We start from the raw sequence: 21,391 nt of genomic DNA, 5'->3' as shown, positions 1-21,391 counted from the left end.
ACGAAAATTAAATAAACAGATGGCTTCTAGAATATTGTATTTTTTCTCCTTAAAAATTGAGTCTTTATTGCTATTTTCTTAATACAAAATGTATATAAGTGAGAAAGATAAGGAAAGAAGACAATTGGCTGAGAAATGAGCAGCTCATTGAGACTGAGCTTCAGCATCCCCAAGGCCTTGCCTTCTCTCAATCCTCCCAATCATCATCCATTCACCATTTCATGTCAACAAAAACATCCCCAACAGAAGAAAAAGATTTCAAAATGCACAAGCAGAGTTCTTGGCCTGGCCCTTCAAGTTGGAGGAGCACTGGCAGCTGTATGATCATTCTTGTGTTTGGTTTCATTTCATTCATTAGCTTGTTTTCACATTTGAAGTGTTTGAACAGGTGGCAGAGCCTGCTTTTGCTGTTACTGGGATGAATAATGAAGGAGAAGATTTGGTGTGGATTCTGATCCAATCTGGAATCTCAGCCTTCATCTACTTCCTTGTTGCTCCAGTGAGTTAGTAGCATCAATTTCATATATATATATATATACATGTGTGTGTGTGTGTGAATTGTTGAGTGATTGTTTGTTTGTAGCCCATCATCATGAATTGGCTGAGGAGGAGATGGTACAAGAGGAATCTGCTTGAGATGTATGTGCAGTTCATGTTTGTCTTCCTCTTCTTTCCGGGGTAAGTGATGTTCGCCTGTTCGGTGCATTACTAATGGCGCGTTCTCTTTGGTTGTAAATTTATCGTATATCGTTGTTTTGGGGTTGTGTGGCAGAGTGCTGCTTTGGGCACCATTCCTCAACTTCAGAAAATTCCCTAGAGATCCTGCAATGAAGTATCCTTGGTCTGTGCCAGAGAATCCTTCAGAGATCAAGGGTGGATTCTTGAAGTATCCATGGGCTCAACCTGAGGACTATGAAGTATGAATAACACACCCTATTTGTTTCATGTATATCCAATTCATAATTTAGCATCAACTTCTTTGGTCTCTCTACAAGTAAATTATCAAACAACATAAGAATAGTTGAAGAATCTTTTAGTTTATACACATTGTACCTAAGTAAGATAATTCAATTTGATCAAATATGGATGGCTGCTTAGCCATTGCTTGTAGCAGTCTGGATTGTGATGGTTGTTGCTTCCTTTTGATCATCTGCTGTAATACTTGCTTCACATGAAGAGAAGAAGAATGTACAATGTCTCTTTGGACTTTGATAACTTAAAACAAACAACTATCTTTACCTTTATCAAAAGCCTTATATGTTGGTAAGGTTATCAGTAAACTACCTTGTGATAAAACTGCTTGCCTCTCACCCTTCCAAATGTTACTAGGGACTCTGCAACTGAAGAAAACGTGTTCCAAAGTCTTTGACCAATAGTTCCAAAAGTTACTAAACACTCTGCAACTGAAGAAAATGTGTACCAAAGTCTTCAACTCCTTGCACAATGCACACTAGTCATTTTCAATTCTTGAAATGCCAAAATCTGAGTAGTTTATCCTTTGTTTTGAGCCTCCCCCGCACAACAACCGAACATGTAGTTGTGCCCTTGGAGGGGCAACATTCCTCCAAGCAATTCATTTCTCCGGATAGCATTATCGTTGTCCAAATTTCGAATAATGTACAACACAAAGTTGGTTAGAGACAAAATAACGTGAGCAAAATTCAAATTCAAGTAACACAAATTTTTATTGAGCTTGAATTTGATTCTCTATAGTGATGATTATTTAATTGCTAGTACAACTTAATTACAGCCACCTTGCTTTAATATATAGGGTTGATCGACTCTTACACTAGGAAAGAGGATATGCACACACATTTGATCGAATTCAATTTCACGGGAAGTTAAATCTTGTTTACTCTCTTTCATTTCTTCACTTGATTTCTCTCATGCTTTCTAACACATTTGAAATTGGTTAAACATTCAAAGTCAAATCAAAACGTAATTAAGATAAAACGTAGTATTTGAAAATGACTCGTGCGCATTCATCACCTATAAAGTTGTACTTACTGTGTAATTGGAAAATATTAAAGTTAATCCAAATAAATTCCTAAAAATGTCAAAAGATAATTGTGTATCCAATTATAACATGGAATATGCTTTACCAAGAAAGTTGTGGTCACCATCTAGCAAAGGCAAATGCAAGATGAGATATGGTGAGTTGGAGAAACTATTAAAGGATATGGGACCGAAAGCATTGTATATATATCTTTTTCTTGAGTGGTGGTGATTGTTTGTAGATACATACATACAAGACTTATGCCTAATTAATTGCCTTATAATTTAAATTGTATTTAGCAAACAATGCATAATAGGCTTGTGAAACTTTGCGTTTTTCTGTTAGTGTTTCTCATGTTAATGGATTTCCGGTCCTATTGAGATATGTTATACTGAGCGCTAATTGTAAGCACATTTTTTCGCTTCATCCATCTCTGATCTTTTTGTTTTGTTTTATATATTTATTAGTTACTATTATAATATCTTAAAAACTATTATTGACGGCATTAATTCATAAATTACTTAAAATTTTTATTTTGATTTGTTCGTTTTCTCTATTACTTCCAATAATGATAAAGTAACAAATTGAATTTAAAATTGTTTGTAAGTTAATAACATTAATTATGTTAATAATAAGTTTAAGATGCTAGAATCAAACTAAACATATAAAATAAAATAAATATCACTAATACGTGAATTATATAAAAATGATGCTCACGTAAGATATGAACAGAAAAAAAGCCACTCTTACTTAGAAAACCGAATGAACCAAAATATATCTGAAAGAGAGGGATTCCGACAATATATACAAATTCGAAGTAAACTTAACAGTTTTAATAGATAACCTTTTATAAAGTTTTCTGATAACATATGAATAAAAGAAAACAAGCTGAAAATAGTTGTGTTGTTTTGAATGGATATCGTCAATTTGAGAGCCACATTGTTACAATTGGTGACATATAATATTTCTTATATCGAGTAACTAAAATGATAAGATACGTACATCACAAAATAATGATTTAGTGTATGCGCCTTCTTCCATTTTTTTCTATACATATAAGTTGAATATTATACTACATTGTTTACATATACAATGAGTTGGCATATACGTATATTATAAATTTAAACACATTATAAAGTCCGACAGCGTGGTTAGGAATGTTCGCCTATTAGATAAGCGGCGCCAAATAATTCTAACTGATCAATCATTCTTCATGTTTATTATTGATTGTTAATTCAACTTTATTTACAATATATACATTGTATATTAAATCATGTATTACGCCGATTTTAAGGTATCAAATAGTGCAAATTGGCGAGAATGAAAAGGTAAATTAAAGGTATTTTGTTTTAATCTAATCAAATATATATAGCTCACTCCTTGTGGCCTTGTAGTTAGAGAGAATTTAATCAAATGGATCACTCCTTGTGACCTTAAAGTTAAAAGGGAATTTTATCCATTGACAATTAGTCAATTACAATTGAAAATGATTGGTACAACAAAGCTTAAGGAATATGATGTTCCAACAAACAAGTGGCTAGATCATGTTCGCTTTAAATTTTCTAGTTATTGTTAGATGGGGCAATTATTTAGGTCATATTTAAATGCTTCATTTAGCCATCTTGGTTATTTGGTGGTAATCATATTCTTTTTCAACTATATTGTAAAAAGGAGATTGTAATATCTTTTGTATAAATATTATTTTGATGTTGATAAAAAAGATAGATGAAATATTGCTATATATTTTTTTATAATAATAAAACGTTTCATTCGCCAAGATAGAGATGAGCTTAAGCTCTATATAACAATCCAGATAAACAATAAAAACTAAAGCCCTTGCAACAAGTAGTAAAACAATCAGCGACATGACACTGTTGTTCTTTCGGTATACTGTGTTGATTTTGTATTGTTTGAATTGATACTATTTTTAGTGGACTCCATCCACTAGTTTCTAATTTTAAGCACTTTTACATTGATCAAAAAAATATAGACTCGGAGACCAAGAATACAACACGCTATCGATCAAAACTATGCCATTCCAATCAAACACAACCCTTGACTAAAACTCAAGATTTAAACTATTATCCATGGACAAGTAGTGTATCCAAGTAGAACCCCTCTATTCAATAATAAACAAATAGTATTAGCCACGTCTCAATCAAAAACTTTATACCTAATTTCCACTTGTAATAAATCGGAAAGTACTAGATACAATAATGCATCTAATTAATTCATTTAAGACTCATCATAACTACGTGGCCCTCAAATCCAACACATGCATGTTTCCCTAACAAATCTATGCTCCAAAATGCGGCGGCGCCGCCGCCAGAGGCGGCGGTGCCGGCCACCTGACCGCGCGTGTTCTGATTGATAGATACATCGGACCTTATTATGAATTTGGTAGCAATAAATAATAGACCGGCTTTATTAATTTACCTATATGAATAGTAAATGTGACATTAAATGAAATCTATTTAAATTACTCAGATTGGTTTAATATTAATGTATGACATCTTCCACTTATAATTTAGTCGCATTCAATATCCATTTTTTTTGTCAAAGAGTAGCTTATTGAAAACTTGCGAATCTATATCCTACTAAAGTAATGTGAAAAACTAGCCCTTTGAGTACACTACATAGTTGACTTAATAAATGGTTAATTAATCCTAAAATAAGCAAAATATATTAAAAGTAAACAGAGTTGACTTTAAATAGTGATAATATAATGAGGTGTAAATTACTAAGGGAGTGAAGAATATCCTATTTGTTGTATTATCTGTTAGAACTAGATGTTTGATAAGGTAAATAATAGTCATTTATATTCATAGAATTTTTTTTATTGTTAGATGAGTTATTTACCTTTCAAATATGCACTAGACTGATGGATAAAAAATAAAATGTGTAAATTATTCTTAATGTATATAGTTCATTTGACTAATAACGTGTTAAACTGAGGGTATACAAGTATTTTTATCCAAAGTAATAAATTGTTCAAAACTTATCCAAAGTAATAAATTGTTCTTAGTATGTCAAAATAAACTAATCATAAAAGGTCAACTAAGTAGTATTCCCTCCGTTAAAAAAAAATAGAGCACAATTACTATTTTTGGTCGTTCATAAAAAATAAAACACATTCATTTATGGAAAGTTTTCAATAAATAATAACCCTACACATCATTCCACTAACACTATTTCTCACTTATTTTTTCTCCTTCTCTCTTATTTTACCAATTCTACATTAATTTTCGTGTCATATACAAATTGCTCTACTTTTTGTGAATGGAGGGAGTACTATTTATTATCCCTTTGTCATACAATACATATCAAGATAAAATGCATACAATGCAAAAGGTTAATAGTAGTTTTTACAAACACAAGATCTTAATTAAGAGTAAGAGTTTTACTAACTTTTAACCCATTTTATAACTAAAAACTAAGAGTGGTAACCTTAAGTCCTTACATTTGATGTAATTTCATCGGTTCCGATTTGAATAAAAATAGAATCATTATTGGCTTGACAACATATTTGAAAATTCTGATTTTGAAAGGATAATCGACAATGCTGGTTGAAAATCGGTATTTTTAATCAATTTTAGCATTTTCCTGCAAAATTTTTAATACATTTTTTTTTCCAATTTTCTCCAATTTTGGGCCAAAATTGATAGTCAACTGCTGATTATCAATTCAAAATTATTGAAACCAAAATCAGAACGGTGGAACTAATAAACTAGTTCCGGCTAAAATAATCAAAATGAGGTAATTTGAAAAATAAAATCATAATCAAAGTGAGTGTAATTTGAATAATGAACACTGATTCGATTCAGACTTAATAAAGTGATTACTCAATGAATAAGCAAAAAATATTAATTAAAAGGAGTTGACATAATATAGGTAATATAGTACTCCTACTATATAACTTTATAACTATATTCGTTCCTCGTCAATTGAATTTTTTCACAAGTTTCAAAATAATTAAGTTATTTCTATTTTTGAAAATATTGATACTTTCTCACACTTTATTCTCACTTCAATTAACACAACATTTATTGCTTAATTTTTGTGCTAAAAAGAAGCGACTTGTTTGCTTTTTTAAAAAAATTATGGATAAAATATAAAATATCTAAACTATCCTCATTGTGTTTTTGTTCATTTCATTAATAGTGTTAAATTAAGGGCACCAAAGTCATTCAACCAATATGTTAATTTGTTCTTACTTTATTATTCCCTCTGTTCCATAGCAGTGAAGTCATTTTGCAATTTTGGTACGTTCCATAACAGTGAAGTCATTTATCTTTTTAGTAAAAGTTAACACATTTTTTCTAATTTACTTTACCATCTCTTATTTTATTCCTTCTACATCTCTCTACCTTTTTCATTTTTTATTTTATCCTTTCTTTCCTTAACTCACTTACCACAAATTTTCTTAATCTCTGTGCCGAAAAGAAATACATTCACTACTATGAAACGGATGAAGTACTATACAATGTCCTCGAATTTTTCGTAATATCAAAAAAAACGAATCATAAAATAACAACCGAAGCTTATCCCTTCGTCATACCTTGCACATCAAAATAAATGCACATGGTGCTTGCATCTTTTACTACAACTAGGGGTGGCAAAATGGATAGCGGGTAATAGGTAATTCCCATTTCGATCCGTTACCCATCGGGTACGTGCTACCCGACGAAAACAGAAAATGGGGCGGGATTGGGTAGTGTGTTTTAGAGTTTTGCGGGTATACCCATTAATCCCGATAATACCCGTTATTATTAGTATTAGCCATATACCATCTTTTAATACTTCATCCGTTCCATATTAATTGAGGCGTTTCAAATAGTTAAGTGGAGAAAAAACTTAAGTAGTTAAATAGTAATATCAATATATACACTCATTTTGAAAAATTAAAAATAAATAGTTGTAATGGAGAAAAAGTAAAGTAAGAGAGATAATAATGTAAAGAAGAGTATTTATATTATTATTTTTTCAAAATGAGTTAAGAAAATGAAACACCTCTATTAAGGAGGAATAATGAAAGTACTTTACATAATCTAAGAGTTCTTTTGAAATATTATTATATTTCAACGAACATACAATTGAAAATTTACCAGAACTATCCCATCACTTTTATTCTAAATCTATCAAAGCTTATCATCGATATTAAGAGCATCCCCATCCGTGCTCTTAGCTAAGAGCACGGAGGTGGGCCCGGACCCACTTTTATTCCTTGTCCTTAGCTAAGAGCACGACACCCACATCCGTGCTCTTAGCTAAGGACAAGCTCAAGGGTCCCACCATTCTATTATTCAATTTAAATACTCCAATTATTAAAAACATTTCTACATTATAAAAATACATTATAAAATAAAAATTACATAATTAAAATCCTAAAAAATACAAATTACATAATTAAAATACTAAAAAGAAAAATACATAATTAAAATAAAAAATACATAATTAAAATCCTACAAATTAAAAATTACAAACGTGGAAGACTATTCCTCTAACCCCAATTGCCTCTTGAGACCCCGGATCAATTGCTCATGTGTTGCAAGTTGTTCCGGAGTCATGTGAGACGTATCGGTCATATGGAGTTGACTCAAGATGGCCCACAACGAGTTGGTCGGGGGTGGAGGAGGCACAAAGGGAGCGGGGGCGGCGGAGGCGGCGGCGGCGGCGGATGGAGTCGGGGCGCGGCGACGGGTGGTCGTCGCCTTCTTCCTTCCGACCGGCCGGCGGGAACCGCTCGGGCCAGCGTCGGGGCTACCCAAGTTAGTTCCGGCAAGCTGGGTAGCCACATCATCGGAGGATGATAGAGCTATCGACCTCGACCGTTTGCTGGAGGAGCTGGAGGAGGATGCTGCTATGCCGCCCCTATACTTCGGATGTTGGCGCCCCTCCTGCCAACAATTGAGGTACTTGAACGGTTTGTACTCCTCCCGTTGGTATGCCGCCAAGGCGGCAGTGATGATGTCGAGCTCGTTCGTGCCGCTCCCCGCCGACCGCTCTTCCTGGAGGTAAATCCCCTGGAACTTCCCGATTGCCTCGTTGCATCTGTAGATGCAATTGCGAACCATACTATCATTGCGATATATGGTTCCCTCCGGCCGGGTTTCATTGTAGAGGCGAGTGATGCGCCACCAATAAGTTTTCCCGGTTTGGTTCGTGCCGACGTCCGGATCTTCGGAGACTGCCAAGTAGGCTTTGAACATCGCCATCATCTCACCCGGAGTGTACGGGGTGCGGGTGCCACGAACAGGAGGAGTAGGACCAGAAGTAGGAGTAGGAGTAGAGCTGTTGCTCCCTCCCGATCCGGGTTCGGGTGCCCACCCGAACCCGGGGGCGTTTAGGTCGTGCACCGGGTAAGGACGGTAGCCACCCGGAGCTTGCGAACCTTGGGTTTGAGGAGGGGCCGTAAATTGGGTTTCCGGACTATATCCGGCCTCGGAGTCGAACCAATCGTGGTTCCAACCGCGATTGCCGGAGGGGTGATCGCCGGAGCCGGACATTGTGTAGTGTGGTGGGAATTTAGATGATAGAGTAGGAGGAAAAAAGATGAGAGAATGTAGATGATGATAGTATAGATAATAGATGAGAATGTGATTTTTTTTGTGTTGGAGTGGGGGTATTTATAGATGAAAATGTGAATTTTGGGGGAAAAAAATTGAAAAATAAATTAAAAGTGGGTAGAAAACGGATATATTTTTTTGGAAAGTGGGAAAATATTTTTTTTTATTTAAAAACATTTTTTAAAATAAATTTCAAATTTTTTAAAAAAATAAAAATAAAAAATGAAATTGCCAACGGCTATGCCGTTGGCCAATCAGAAGCCGCCACGTAATTGTGCTCAGCGGCACGGACGTGCTCTTAGCTAAGAGCAGCGCCGTGCCGCTGGCACGGACGGACAAGCTCCATCGGCGGACGGACGGCTTGGTGCTCAGCGGCACGGACGGACGAGCAGCGGGTTGAGCACCGCTGCGGATGCTCTAATAAAGTAAATTAGGTAATATTGACAGATATTATGGTTTTCAACTTTTTTATTAGGATTTCGGATCAGGTACGGGATACCCGACACGGATATCAGGTAATCCCGGCATGTCGTGGGGCAAATATTGGGACAAAAATTTGACTAAAATCGGTATAGATACCTGACTTGTCGGGTGCGGATACCTAACTTGTCGAGTGCGGATATCCGCGAATAACCCATTTCGCAACTCCTAACTACAACAATTTCTTATTACATTTGACCCATTTTATAGCTAAATATTAAGAGTGGCAACCTTTACCCATTAGATATACTTTCATCTAATCCAATTCCAACAAGAAACCATAACCGAATCAGCTTGTCAATATATTCAATAGTCCCGATTTTGAACAGTTAATCGACAATTCTGGTTTAAAACCCAGCATTTAAACCAGTTTTAGCCTTTTTGTAAGTTTTCCTAATGTTTTATTCTCGAGTAAATGTCATTTTGGTCCTAAACAAGTTATCAAAATACGAATTTAGTCCAAAACATTCAATTTTTTGAAAAATAAGTCTATAACAAATGAAATCCTCCGTCAAGAAACTAACAGTCCGCACTGCACAGTAGCATGACCGTTAGTTTTTTAGTGAAACCGTTGGACCACTTTAACATGAATTTCATTTATTATGAACCTATTTTTTAAAAATTAAAATTTTTAACTAAATTAATATTTTAGTAATATGTTTAGAACAAAAATTGACCTTTACTTTTTAGGCCAAAATCAAAGCTAGATACATGCTACTTCTGTTCCTGAAAATTTGTCCCAGTTTACTATTTCGATCCGTTTCTAAAAATTTGTCCCATTTTACTTTTACCATTTTTAGCAGTGGACCTCATATTTCACTAACTAATTACTATTCACATTTTATTAAAAACTAATATATAAAAGTAGGACCTACAATTCACTAACTTTTTCAATTCACTTTTTATTACATTTCTTAAAATCCGTACTCGGTCAAACTGGGATGAATTTTTTGGACGGAGGTAGTAAGTGGTAAAAAGTTGGTCGAGTTATAATCATAAAAGTGAGTGTAGGGAATCACCGGTCCGGTTGAATCTAACCCCGAATCAAATTAACGGTTCCGATCTAACGACGGATTCGTGATTTACTGACAGTAAAAACAGGATAAGGAAAAAATTAATCTTATCTGGTGGATCTGTTTATGTACAGTCCGCAATAATAATATTCAGTGTTGAGCCTCGCGCCTCCTCTCTCTCTCTCTTCTTCTACTCTCCAATAGCATCCATTTTCTCACCACAAACTCTCCATCTGCTCCCAAATCACACCTCTTATGTCAAAAAACCAAGCACCTCTTCTCCAATCCTCGCTCCTCCACCACTTGTTTTGAGCAGCTATTCCGATGAAGCGGGAGCATACCAATCACTCCAGCAGCGGCAGCTGCAGCTCCTCCTCCATGCCCCCGATGTGGCCCTGCGACGCCGACGACGAGCTCTTCGCCGTCCTCGGCTACAGCGTCAAGCCCTCCGACATGGCCGACGTCGCGCAGAAGATCGAACACCTGGAGCAGGTCATGTGCAGCGTTGAAAACGACGGCCTCTCTCAGCTTGCCTCCGACACCACTCACTACAACCCCTCCGATCTCTCCTCCTGGCTCGAATCCATGATTTCCGGCCTCAATCCTGCTCCGGAATTCGATTCCGGCGTCAATAGGATGGTTGTGGACTCGGATCTCACTGCCATACCGGGGAAAGCGGTCTACCCTAACCCTAGGGCGAAACCCCCATCTCCGGCGAAGAAATTGAAACTTTCGCCGCAGGAGACTGAGTCGAGCGAGTCGATTGTGATGGTTGACTCGCAGGAGAACGGAATCAGGCTCGTTCATTCACTGATGGCGTGCGCGGAGGCTGTGCAGAAGGAGAATTTCAAATTGGCGGAAGCGCTGGTGAAGAACATCGGTTTTCTAGCGGTGTCGCAGGCCGGAGCGATGCGGAAGGTCGCGACCTACTTCGCTGAAGCCCTGGCGAGGCGGATTTACGGATTGTTTCCGGCGAATCAGGACTCCGCCTTCACCGATCTGCTCCAGATGCATTTCTACGAGACGTGCCCCTATCTGAAATTCGCGCATTTCACTGCGAATCAAGCGATTTTGGAATCCTTCGCCGGTAGAGATTTAGTCCACGTTGTTGATTTCAGTATGAAGCAGGGGATGCAGTGGCCGCCGCTGCTCCAGGCGCTGGCGCTGAGGCCGGGTGGACCTCCGAGATTCCGGTTGACGGCGGTGGGGCCGCCGTCGACCGATAACACCGATCAATTGAAGGAAATCGGACGGAAATTAGGTCAATTAGCTAATTCAATCAACGTGGATTTTGAATACAGAGGACTGGTAACGAATTCGCTAGCGGATCTGACCGCGGCGCTGCTGGAGAGACGAGCAGGCGAAACGGTCGCCGTGAACTCGATCTTCGACCTCCACCCGCTGCTAGCTCGGCCGGGGGCGATCGAAACAGTTTTGCGAGTCGTCACAGAGGTGAAGCCAGAGATCTTCACGGTGGTGGAGCAGGAGGCGAATCACAACGGGAGCGTGTTCTCGGATCGGTTCACGGAGGCGCTGCATTACTACTCCACGCTGTTCGATTCGCTGGAGAGCTGCGGGGGCGGGAGTGACGAGGATAGGGTGATGAGCGAGATCTACCTCGGGAGGCAGATATGCAATGTGGTGGCGTGCGAGGGCGCGGATCGGGTGGAGAGGCACGAGACGCTGGGGCAGTGGCGGAGGAGGCTGGGGGCGGCCGGGTTTGAGGCGGTGCACATTGGGTCCGACGCGCACAAGCAGGCGAGTGTGCTGCTCGAGCTTTTCGGGGGCGGGGACGGGTATAGGGTGGAGGAGAAGCATGGTTGTTTGATGCTTGGATGGCATACGAGGCCACTCTTTGCTACCTCTGCTTGGAGGCTTGCTTCTTAGTTGTTAGTTCTTAGTTTTCATTTCCATGGCTTCTTCATAAATACCATCATTCTTCTTTCTTTTGCTTGCTAGTGCTCCTCTTCAATGGTTGACGAGATGATGCTTTCATAATAATGCTTTGGATGTGTTTTTGTTCGATGTTTCTACTATTCGATTTCGTCACATTCGTGTTTCTTAGTGTATCGTGCGAAAGCCAAATAGCGAGACTTGTCGATGGGCGATCAAGAACGTGCACTTTCCTTTCGAATGTGTGTGCATGGAGTGACAAGAAATCCGTTATAGAGCTGAGCTCTCTTATTGATATCGTCTAAACAATAAATTCTCAACTGATATCGTAGCAATAAGTTGTCAATCATGTCATGCTATTGAACGACAATTTACATTCACCTTAAATCGCCTCAAGATCAAAGCAATAATTTCTGGATTATCATTTTATATCTACGACTATATCCATATTGTATCAATCATGAAAAGTAGACGAAAGTTTAGCAAGTTAGAATAGAACATACCATGTGTTTGCGACAAACTCCTGCTTCTGTTGTCTTTTTATCATTACGAAACAATCCTCCACCAAACGTACGGCCAAACCCTCTGTAAACATATGTGTCTAGCTTCAGTACAACCATTGGCGAACCTAAATGAGAAACTTAAGTGAAAAGTTGTGTAAAATCGTTATAGAAAAGCATCTATCCCTAAATTTCTTTAAAATATTTTGTCAAATAAAATGTGAAAAACATACTCTGTTACTAGGAGTATTATTTTTTTATACATTCGCCCCTGAAATTGGTTATGTTGCTCTATCGTGCATCTTTTGCTACACTCATATTTAATTATTCCAAAGCTATGATTGAGTTGGGGGAATAAAATCTAACCAAATTACCTCCATCATGTGCTTGCTTAATCATTTCTTCATTATGATTGTTGCAATGGAATAAATTAATTCCCAAAACCGTTTAGACTTTGTAACTCAACAAAAGAGTAGTACTCCAAAAACAGTCATCGTTGCCGGCACAATTATATTTAACAACGCAACTTTTCAACACTTCACTTATTGGCGATTCGCCACTAGCCAGCTCATTTCTTTTGATTTAATAATTGCTAATTGTGAAAGTTACGTGGGATTGATAATGACATGTTCACAATAAAGTTTTTTTGAAAAGATTAAAGATACTTTCTCATTTTTGATATGACATTCTTTTACCATAGTTCACATTACACTATTAAAGTGCCAATAATTAATTCTTTAATAAAGAATTAATATTACTAAAGAATCCATAAGTTATGGCAAACATTGAAATTATGCATATGGTGTACATGCACAATTATTAAATGCAAAATTGACAAAGACAATTTTAAAGACAATGGGGCAAAAATTTCAACACCAACAATAGTTGTTTCAACATATATTTGATGGAGTGGGGAATGAGAAAGGAAAATTAGATGGGAAGTCAAAATCACTTGTTTTCAACAATACACCGCCGTCTTCCACTAAAAAGAATGTCCCTTTTGCCTTAGAATAATATTCCATTTCCATCTCATATTATTCTATCTTAATCTAAGAAATATGAATATTGACCACTTTTTTATTAAGTGGTGTTCAAAATTTTCTCATTCTTCCTTCTTTCTTGCACTACTCAATTAGTTGCTCATAATCATTTGAAGTTTGTATTGAATGCAACGTAATCATCATAAGATTATAATGACCAAATAAATAACTACAACTTAGTTTTTAAAGAGTTTCAATATCAAACAATTTCCCACAAATGGAATATTTCCAAGTTACTTGAAACCCACGCACTATTAACAGTGACACATTTGAATTCAACAAGTCCACATTCTCAATCTTGCTTAACTTGGGCTTAGTGCTAGATTATTTTCTACATAGAAGAAGCCCAATACAATTTATAGTAAGAGTGTCACATTTGAAGTGAGCGTGTTAATCGTAATTTGATGGAAAACTCTGAAGTTTGTTCAATTTTGGCCAATCCAACAACTAAGTATCATTAAGATTTAAAATGCATACTCCTATATTTCTTGCCACCCCAAATTGTAGTCATCTACTTATTAAAGGGTGTGTATTGACTCTTTAAGGCATGTTATTCATAATATTGATGGGAATTCCTAAGTTTCGTCAAATTTTTTTACCAATCCAGAGACTTTTGAAAATAGTTGATCATGTTATAACTTTAATATTTACCTTATTTTTCACATTGATTTGAATTTGGAGGATATTGTATGATATAGAAGCCAAAATCCATAATTCTTTTACGTAGACTTGTAATATCACTTACAAAAGTCATACTGAATAATACTCCTGGCTATCATTTATCAGCTAAGAAGGAGGTAAATACATAACTTATACAAAATGTTTCACCTTTATTTCATATTAGTACAAAATGTTTAAAGTTTACATAAATCATACAAAAAGTTTCATTCGTGTTTCAATTTAGTACATTCCGTTATGTTTGTTTGGATGCCAACTCTTTGTCTCTGTGAAGTACAAAATGTTTCATAATTGTTTCACGTTGGTGTAAAAAAGTTTTATCATTGTTTCATATTCGTACAACAAATTCCATCATTGTTTTATAATTTGCGCGTCATATAAGTAAAAAGTTAACGCCGTTTAAACAGATTTGATGAAATGTATATTAAAATGAAAATTTTTGTACGAAACTTCAAACTTTTTTTGTACTAATATAAAATAAATGTGAATCATTTTGTACCACGCATGTATTTATCCCGCTTTCATATCATATAGTACAATTTCTCCCATATTGAAAGAAATGATCAGAAATTAACCAAGTTTTGTGATTTTTTTTCCGATAATTTATCATACATAATACCCCCATTTAAAAGTAGCGCTTTCATTTTGTGATTGTAAATTTGAACTGATATACAAATAGCGATTTCATTTGTGAAGTAGCGCGTTTATACAGTAACAGTAAGCAGTTAGCAACTTAGCATCAGCTCTGTTCCAAAACCCAATCCTGAAATCCTCAATTCTCACCCAATCAATTCAAAACCCGCCACCGATATCAAAATCCGGCGATTCCTCAAGGTAATCACCAACTCTTTTATCAAATTCATTTCACAAACAATGATTTTATCGATCGAGATTCCGCAATTGCAGTGAAATTCGAAGCAGACGATGCTCTCCTTAACCGCTTTCCCTTGCCATCTCCTCCCCCCTCCCCAACACCGATCCCTAACCCTAACCAGATGCAATCCAGAAAACGGCGCCGATCTCAGCCCACCGCCGCAAAAAATCCGGCCGCCGGAATCAGTAGAAATCCGATTCAAACGCGGCTCGAGACGGCGGCGAAGGCAGGAGGAGGACGGCGGCGTTAAAAAAGCGGTTGAAAAGCAGCCCAAGGATTGGGATTCGATGAACTTGAGTGAGAAGGCGATGGAGCTGTACGTCGGCGAAAAAGGTCTGCTGTTTTGGCTCAACAAATTTGCATATGCTTCCATCTTCATCGTGATTGGTGGATGGATTCTCTTCCGATTTGTGGGGCCCGCTTTGGACTTGTACCAGCTCGACGCTCCTCCATTTATAATTGACTATTTTTAAGAGTTGCGTTATTGATTAGAAGATGAACAAACTTGGTGGGGTTTTTTTTTTTTTTTTTTTTTTTTTTTTTTTTTTTTTAATTTGCCTTAATATAAATAGAATTGTATAAACAAACTCTTTATGATGATCATATTCTACATTCAGAAAATGAAATGAATGAATGGTGGAAAGTATAGGGAGAGAAGCAATGGACAGAAAATAATGTTTGGAGAGGAAATGGTGGGGAAACATGCATGTATATAATGAAAGGATGGAGGTGGGATTGTGATTGAAAGGAGAGAAAAAGGTGGTTATTGATAAGCGTAATGTATAGAATAGGTAATGGTCTTTGGCCGTTCTTTGCATAGGGTCTCCTTGAATATCTGCAGTGATCTTGAGGAGGTCTTTTCCTATCCCTTCCGACACACTTGTTTCGATAACAAGGAGAAGAAGAAGAAGAAGAAGCCGAGGAAAGGAGGAGGATCGCGAGGGAAACCGACCGGATCAAGCAAGGGCGGCGTCGTTGAAGCCAGGCTCGTCAGCCTCATGGACGTTTTGGGACTCATCCGCATCAGGGTGCGCCGCGGCATCAACCTGGCTGTCCGCGACACCCTCAGCAGCGACCCCTACTGCGTCGTCTCCTGCTCCAACCAGAAGGTCAAGACTAAGGTCGTCAGGGGCAACTGCAATCCCATCTGGAACGAGGAGCTCACTATCTACATCAAGGATTTCGATTCTCCCATTGTGCTGGTATGTACGTTCGGTGCAGTGTTCTTGCAATTTCTCGAGATAAAAACTCGTAATAGCCAATCCGTATACGCAGTCAGTGTGTGACAAGGACACGTTTAGTGCAATGTTCTTACATTCTCGTGATAAAAAGATTCTTATAATAACCAATCGGTATATCCAGTCAGATAGGGGTGAGTATCGAATCCAAAACCTGAATATCTAAACTGAACCAAATTGAATTTTAATCAGATTTTGGTTTGGTTCGATTTTACTTTTTAGGAATTTTTGGTTTTTGGTTTTTGGGTTTGTTGTATGACTAGGACATGTTTAGATGTTTAGACTTAGTGCAATGTTCTTGCATTCTCGAGATAAAAAGATTCTTATAATAACCAATCTGTATATCCAGTCGGTTAGGGGTGAGCAACAAATCCAAAACCCGAATATCTGAACTGAACCAAATCAAATTTTAATCAGATTTTGGTTTGGTTCGGTTTTATCTTTTAGGAATTCTTGGTTTTTGGTTTTCCGGTTTGGTGTATGACTAGGACATGTTTAGTTGTTTAGACTTAGTGGCTAGTGCGGTGTTCTTGCTTTCTCGAGATGAAAAGATTCTTGTTGTAATAATTAATAAGCAATCCGTGTGTGTGTGTGCGCAGAATGTGTACGACAAGGACACGTTCACGGTGGATGACAGCATGGGGTGCGCGCACATAGACATAGAGCCTCTAATAAAGTGTCTGAGGATGGGGCTGTCGAGCCTCCCCGAGGGGACAAAGGTGGAGAGGGTGCACCCAACGAAGGAGAACTGCCTGGCCGAGGAGAGCACGATTGTGTGGAACAAAGGCGGGAAGATGACACAAGACATGATCCTCAGACTCAACGAGGTCGAATGCGGCAAAGTCCAAATACAGATCGAATGGATCGAGATTCCTGGCTGCAAAGGCCTCCATGCCTAATCCAATATCACTATTTTAGCTCATTACATAATTTCCAGTTTTTTCCTCACATTTTCCACACAATTGCATATGATTAATATATATAATGTCTAATTTACAATTCTGATATTCACAATGTGTAATGTTCTTTGTTTGTTGAATGACTTCTCAAGCTTCGAAAAGACAGATCTTCTATTATAGTAGTTCACCAAATAATAAACAACTTCCACTGTATTTAATTATCCAATCAATAATTTGGCACTTACAAAACGAAAGTTTGCTATCTAAACCCATTAAATTAATCATCAGCCATGTCATAAGAGCATCAACAACATCATCGGGCTCAAGGGAGTAATTGAGCACCATTGCCGCAGCCTGAGCACGTGATAATTGCACCTAATTTGTGGGCTAATTAATAAGTGCGCCACATGACACCGCTCTAATAAATTTCAATTCGAAATGTTCAGGACAAATCCATCCCACATCGGGAATGTTCAGGACAACCCCAATTAGTTTGAGGCGTTTTAGGAGTGACCGAAAAACAAATTCGTACGGGCTTAATCCAAAGCGAACAATATCAAACGTCTGTTGCAGTCGACACGTCGAAACATTACGGGCCCGACTCGAACTTGCCATCAATCATTCCTCATTTGATTGTTTTACACCTCCACACTTGCCATCTTTTCCATATTTTGAATTAAAAACCTTATTTTATTTTGTCAATTTTTTGAAAATTTTATCTCATTTTTTCCGTGTGAAATTTCTCGAATAACTTGAATATGAAACCACTTAAACCAATTCGCCATCATTATGCTTAGTGATTTCATATCAAGGTGATCAACTAATACCACTATATTCCAAAGTAATGCACCGCTGAAATTACGTAAAATAAATTAATTATGTAATTTTCGTTATTTTATTTTAAACTTTAAATTAATGCCTTATCAAGGAGTATTTATTTTTGGTATTGGCAAACCAATTTAATTGCTATTATTATTATTGTTATAAAAGCTAAGAAATTAGAGATATAAGACTCAATTCTTAATGCTTTAAAATTGTGAATAATGCTCAAGATCTTAGTAATTTAAACAATTATTAGACGAAGTAGAATGAATAACACTGCAGCCGAATTCTACTAATAAAGTCATAGTATGAATTGACATAAATTTGTGTCAACACCCTTCCTCAAAATATATTAAAAATGTTAGTAATTTTTTTTCAGCCTATACATAGCTTAATTGGTCAGTCAATTATTTTCGTTTCGATTATTATACTATAGAAATCAGTTAGTAAGTAAGACTTATGTATAGTTTAAGTCTTACAAAATAATAAACTCGATGATCTAGCCAGACTAAGAAAATACACAAACTTGATAGTAGTTTATATAAATACGAAGTTCGATTTGAGGAAGAAACAAACAGAGCAGGCACTCCCACAAATTACAACACACACCATAAATACATAGACAATCGAACAAGAGATAAGATGATACTCGACAGAGTATTTATTAAATTACAAATAGGCGCCACGGAGCAGATGAATGGGCGCTAATTGAGGTGGTGAGTCTCGATATCTTTGGTGACGTGGAGGCAGAACTCCATGAGTGTGTGAGGATCAGCAGTATCATCCTTCACCTTCTCGTACTCGATGGTCCACGTCACCAGGTTGTCTTCTCCTTTCGTGTCCACGTGGACCGTCAGCTTTATCTCCTTGTAATGCTCCATCAGATCCCCTTCTATCACTTTGAACGTCACCGACTTGTTCTCCTCATCTATGGCTTCGATTATCTCCTTCGCCACCCTGTCCTTCCCATCTACACACGCGAACAAACTTTTTTTCAAAACCTTCACTGTAGTGTTCTCACATAGTACTAACAATAAAAAACACATGCGAACACACACACACACACACATATAACACGTGGGGCTTAAGCCTCGGTCAACCTCTTTATATTTTTCTTTATCGATATTATCGAAAATTATCTTCAGTTCTTACTAACTTGACGCTGACTGCTTCTTCCAGTCTCTATTAAATGTCCATATTTTTTCCTGGTGCGGTTTGTAAGAAATTGTTTGACTTTATTAAAGTTAGTGAAATATTAAGTCCAATTACCGTAAATAGTAAAAGTGATAGATTGAGACAATTAATGAGGATCAGACGAAAATAACAAAATGAGACAGATAATAGGGACCGAAAGGAGTAAATGTTGGTAAAATGTAAGAAAATAGGTTCAACGAGAGCCTCTACCGATATTTTTTTCTGCGTACCGTGGAAGTAGTTCCAGACGAGTATGGATCCGACTTTGCCCCATTCGCCTTCATGCAAATCACATGTTTGGATCTTGTCTGGGCAAATGCCTGAGATCTGATGTGGCTTCTCCCTGAACAATTCATGGAACACATCTCCATCAGATTTTATGTTAATCTTATCAACCAACTTCCCTTTAAGCTCAGCCATACTCTCTCTCTTTTTCTAAATATGAAATATCACAATGTAAGTTTTGATGTGATTATGAGCTTGCACACCCCTCTTCATATAGGCCTCTAAATGCTTCTAGAATCACATTTTTCCCATATTTTTAAGTTTTTCATGATGATAATGTGGGACACTGTTTCACTGTCATTTAAATTATTTTAGTTTTTTTTTTTTTTTTTTTTGCATTATTGCCTCTTAAATTTATTAAATTTCTTACATATTTACAGGTCGATGAATATGGAAGAATAATTCAATTATTTGAGAATAAAATAAACGTGTATCAATAATTCATTGGCATTCCATGATACACGTTAATTTAATTATTGCATGGTGCAGGTATGTAAGATCTGAAGATATATAACAATGAATACATTGTCCCACAAGTCACAACTAGACGATAAATATATGAAGATAGATAACAATGAAACATTGTCCCACAACAAGACGATAAATTTCATTGAAAGACATTTCTCCTTTAATTACAAAATTAAAAGTTTGAATTAGCATGATTAATTGATTATAGATAATGAGAAACTATAACTTTAAAAATACTTGATGTATGAAAAAATTAGTCTTTGTTAGAGAGAAAAAAAGAAATAATAACAAATAATTATGGAACTAAACATGAGGTCGCTTAAAGGGAAAAAACACCTTAAATACAGAACACAGACCAAAAAAGAAATACAGTTTGTGAATACCAAGGTTAATTTTACTTCATTATTTGAAATTCGGATTTTAAGATGAACTAAATAATCTAAAATTGACCTAGGTCATTTAAAAATCCGAATTTCCTATAATGAACTAAAAACGAAGTAAAAATAACCTTAATTGCTCTCTTATAACGACCTAATTTAATCCTGTATTGATCACATAACACAAAGGACTACCTCTAAATATTGAAAGTTCTATGTAGAAAATCTTAATTAGAGCATCTCCAAGGGGGAAAGGTATATTGAGAAGGTATATTTCTCATTTACCTCCTCAAAAAGGTTATTATACCTTCTTAAAAAGTAATGGACTCCAAGGAAAGAAGGTAAATTCAAAAAGCAAATAAAATAACTAACTTTATACCTTTTCTATCAAGAAGAGGTAAAGATACCTCCTCAAAATAAAAGAAGGTATAATACCTCCTCAAATACCCTTTCCCTTGGAGCATGAAATTTTATGAAGAAGAGGTAAAAATGGTAGTTATTTCTCTTTACCTCTCCATTTACCCTCTCCCTTGGAGTTGCTCTTAGAGGATGGAATGGATATAGTTTACTCAAAGCTTAGATTTTGTTCAGCTTAGATTTTTTAACTTTACTCATATGCAACGTTATGAATTCAAGTGTCAATAAATTTTCTTGATTTTGTACATGATTGGTTGTCCTATCATGAAGATTTGCTGAGATTTTGTTTGTTTAGTTAATTGAAATATCAATTATGTATATGTTAGTCACATTATCTGAGATCGGCAGATAATGACTATCTTAATTACAGCTAACTATCATTTTTTAATCTTGTTAGTCATATTATCTGAGATTAGCAGATAATGACTATATTAATTAGAGAAGAACTATCTTAATTAATCTGACAGTAATTATTTTAACATTAATGGGATGAAATGATTATTTTATTTATAGGTCAAATTTAAAATAACCATGGGCTTAAGTAAAGGTTAATAACAGTCGTAATCGTAAAGGCTACTGACTATCTTGAAGTTGAAGATAGTCATTAACCAATTTTTAAATTTTTTATTTTTATTAGTACAATTTTATCAA

The 21,391-nt window shown here is 36.4% G+C and overlaps 5 protein-coding genes across 5 annotated transcripts; 4 read left to right on the top strand and 1 right to left on the bottom strand.

The window, feature by feature from the left end:
• The first annotated feature begins 105 nt into the window (after window positions 1–105).
• On the top strand, window positions 106–1,113 carry LOC125213066 (NAD(P)H-quinone oxidoreductase subunit L, chloroplastic). The gene is made up of 4 exons (XM_048113420.1): window positions 106–318; window positions 389–499; window positions 584–678; window positions 773–1,113. The coding sequence occupies exons 1-4, from the start codon at window positions 136–138 to the stop codon at window positions 921–923; spliced, it is 540 nt and encodes a 179-aa protein (XP_047969377.1). The 5' UTR covers window positions 106–135; the 3' UTR covers window positions 924–1,113.
• A 9,091-nt stretch (window positions 1,114–10,204) lies between these two features.
• On the top strand, window positions 10,205–12,078 carry LOC125214332 (DELLA protein GAI1-like). The gene has a single exon (XM_048115321.1). It carries the CDS (start codon window positions 10,380–10,382, stop codon window positions 11,940–11,942), a length of 1,563 nt encoding a protein of 520 aa, XP_047971278.1. The 5' UTR covers window positions 10,205–10,379; the 3' UTR covers window positions 11,943–12,078.
• A 2,764-nt stretch (window positions 12,079–14,842) lies between these two features.
• LOC125210077 lies at window positions 14,843–15,513 on the top strand. The gene is made up of 2 exons (XM_048109655.1): window positions 14,843–15,000; window positions 15,073–15,513. Exon 2 carries the CDS (start codon window positions 15,091–15,093, stop codon window positions 15,511–15,513), a length of 423 nt encoding a protein of 140 aa, XP_047965612.1. The 5' UTR covers window positions 14,843–15,000; window positions 15,073–15,090.
• A 73-nt stretch (window positions 15,514–15,586) lies between these two features.
• On the top strand, window positions 15,587–17,285 carry LOC125210804 (protein C2-DOMAIN ABA-RELATED 7-like). The gene is made up of 2 exons (XM_048110397.1): window positions 15,587–16,242; window positions 16,878–17,285. Exons 1-2 carry the CDS (start codon window positions 15,835–15,837, stop codon window positions 17,175–17,177), a joined length of 708 nt encoding a protein of 235 aa, XP_047966354.1. The 5' UTR covers window positions 15,587–15,834; the 3' UTR covers window positions 17,178–17,285.
• A 1,231-nt stretch (window positions 17,286–18,516) lies between these two features.
• Window positions 18,517–19,665, bottom strand: LOC125212527 (kirola-like). The gene is made up of 2 exons (XM_048112727.1): window positions 19,424–19,665; window positions 18,517–18,969 (listed from the first exon to the last, which is right to left on the bottom strand). The coding sequence occupies exons 1-2, from the start codon at window positions 19,611–19,613 to the stop codon at window positions 18,704–18,706; spliced, it is 456 nt and encodes a 151-aa protein (XP_047968684.1). The 5' UTR covers window positions 19,614–19,665; the 3' UTR covers window positions 18,517–18,703.
• Between the last annotated feature and the right edge of the window lie 1,726 nt (window positions 19,666–21,391).

Source organism: Salvia hispanica, chromosome 3 (genome assembly GCF_023119035.1).
Source record: "Salvia hispanica cultivar TCC Black 2014 chromosome 3, UniMelb_Shisp_WGS_1.0, whole genome shotgun sequence".
In the NCBI taxonomy this organism is placed as follows: domain Eukaryota; kingdom Viridiplantae; phylum Streptophyta; class Magnoliopsida; order Lamiales; family Lamiaceae; genus Salvia; species Salvia hispanica.
Note: the sequence above shows the minus strand (reverse complement) of the source record. Positions and strands in the feature narration are given on the sequence as shown.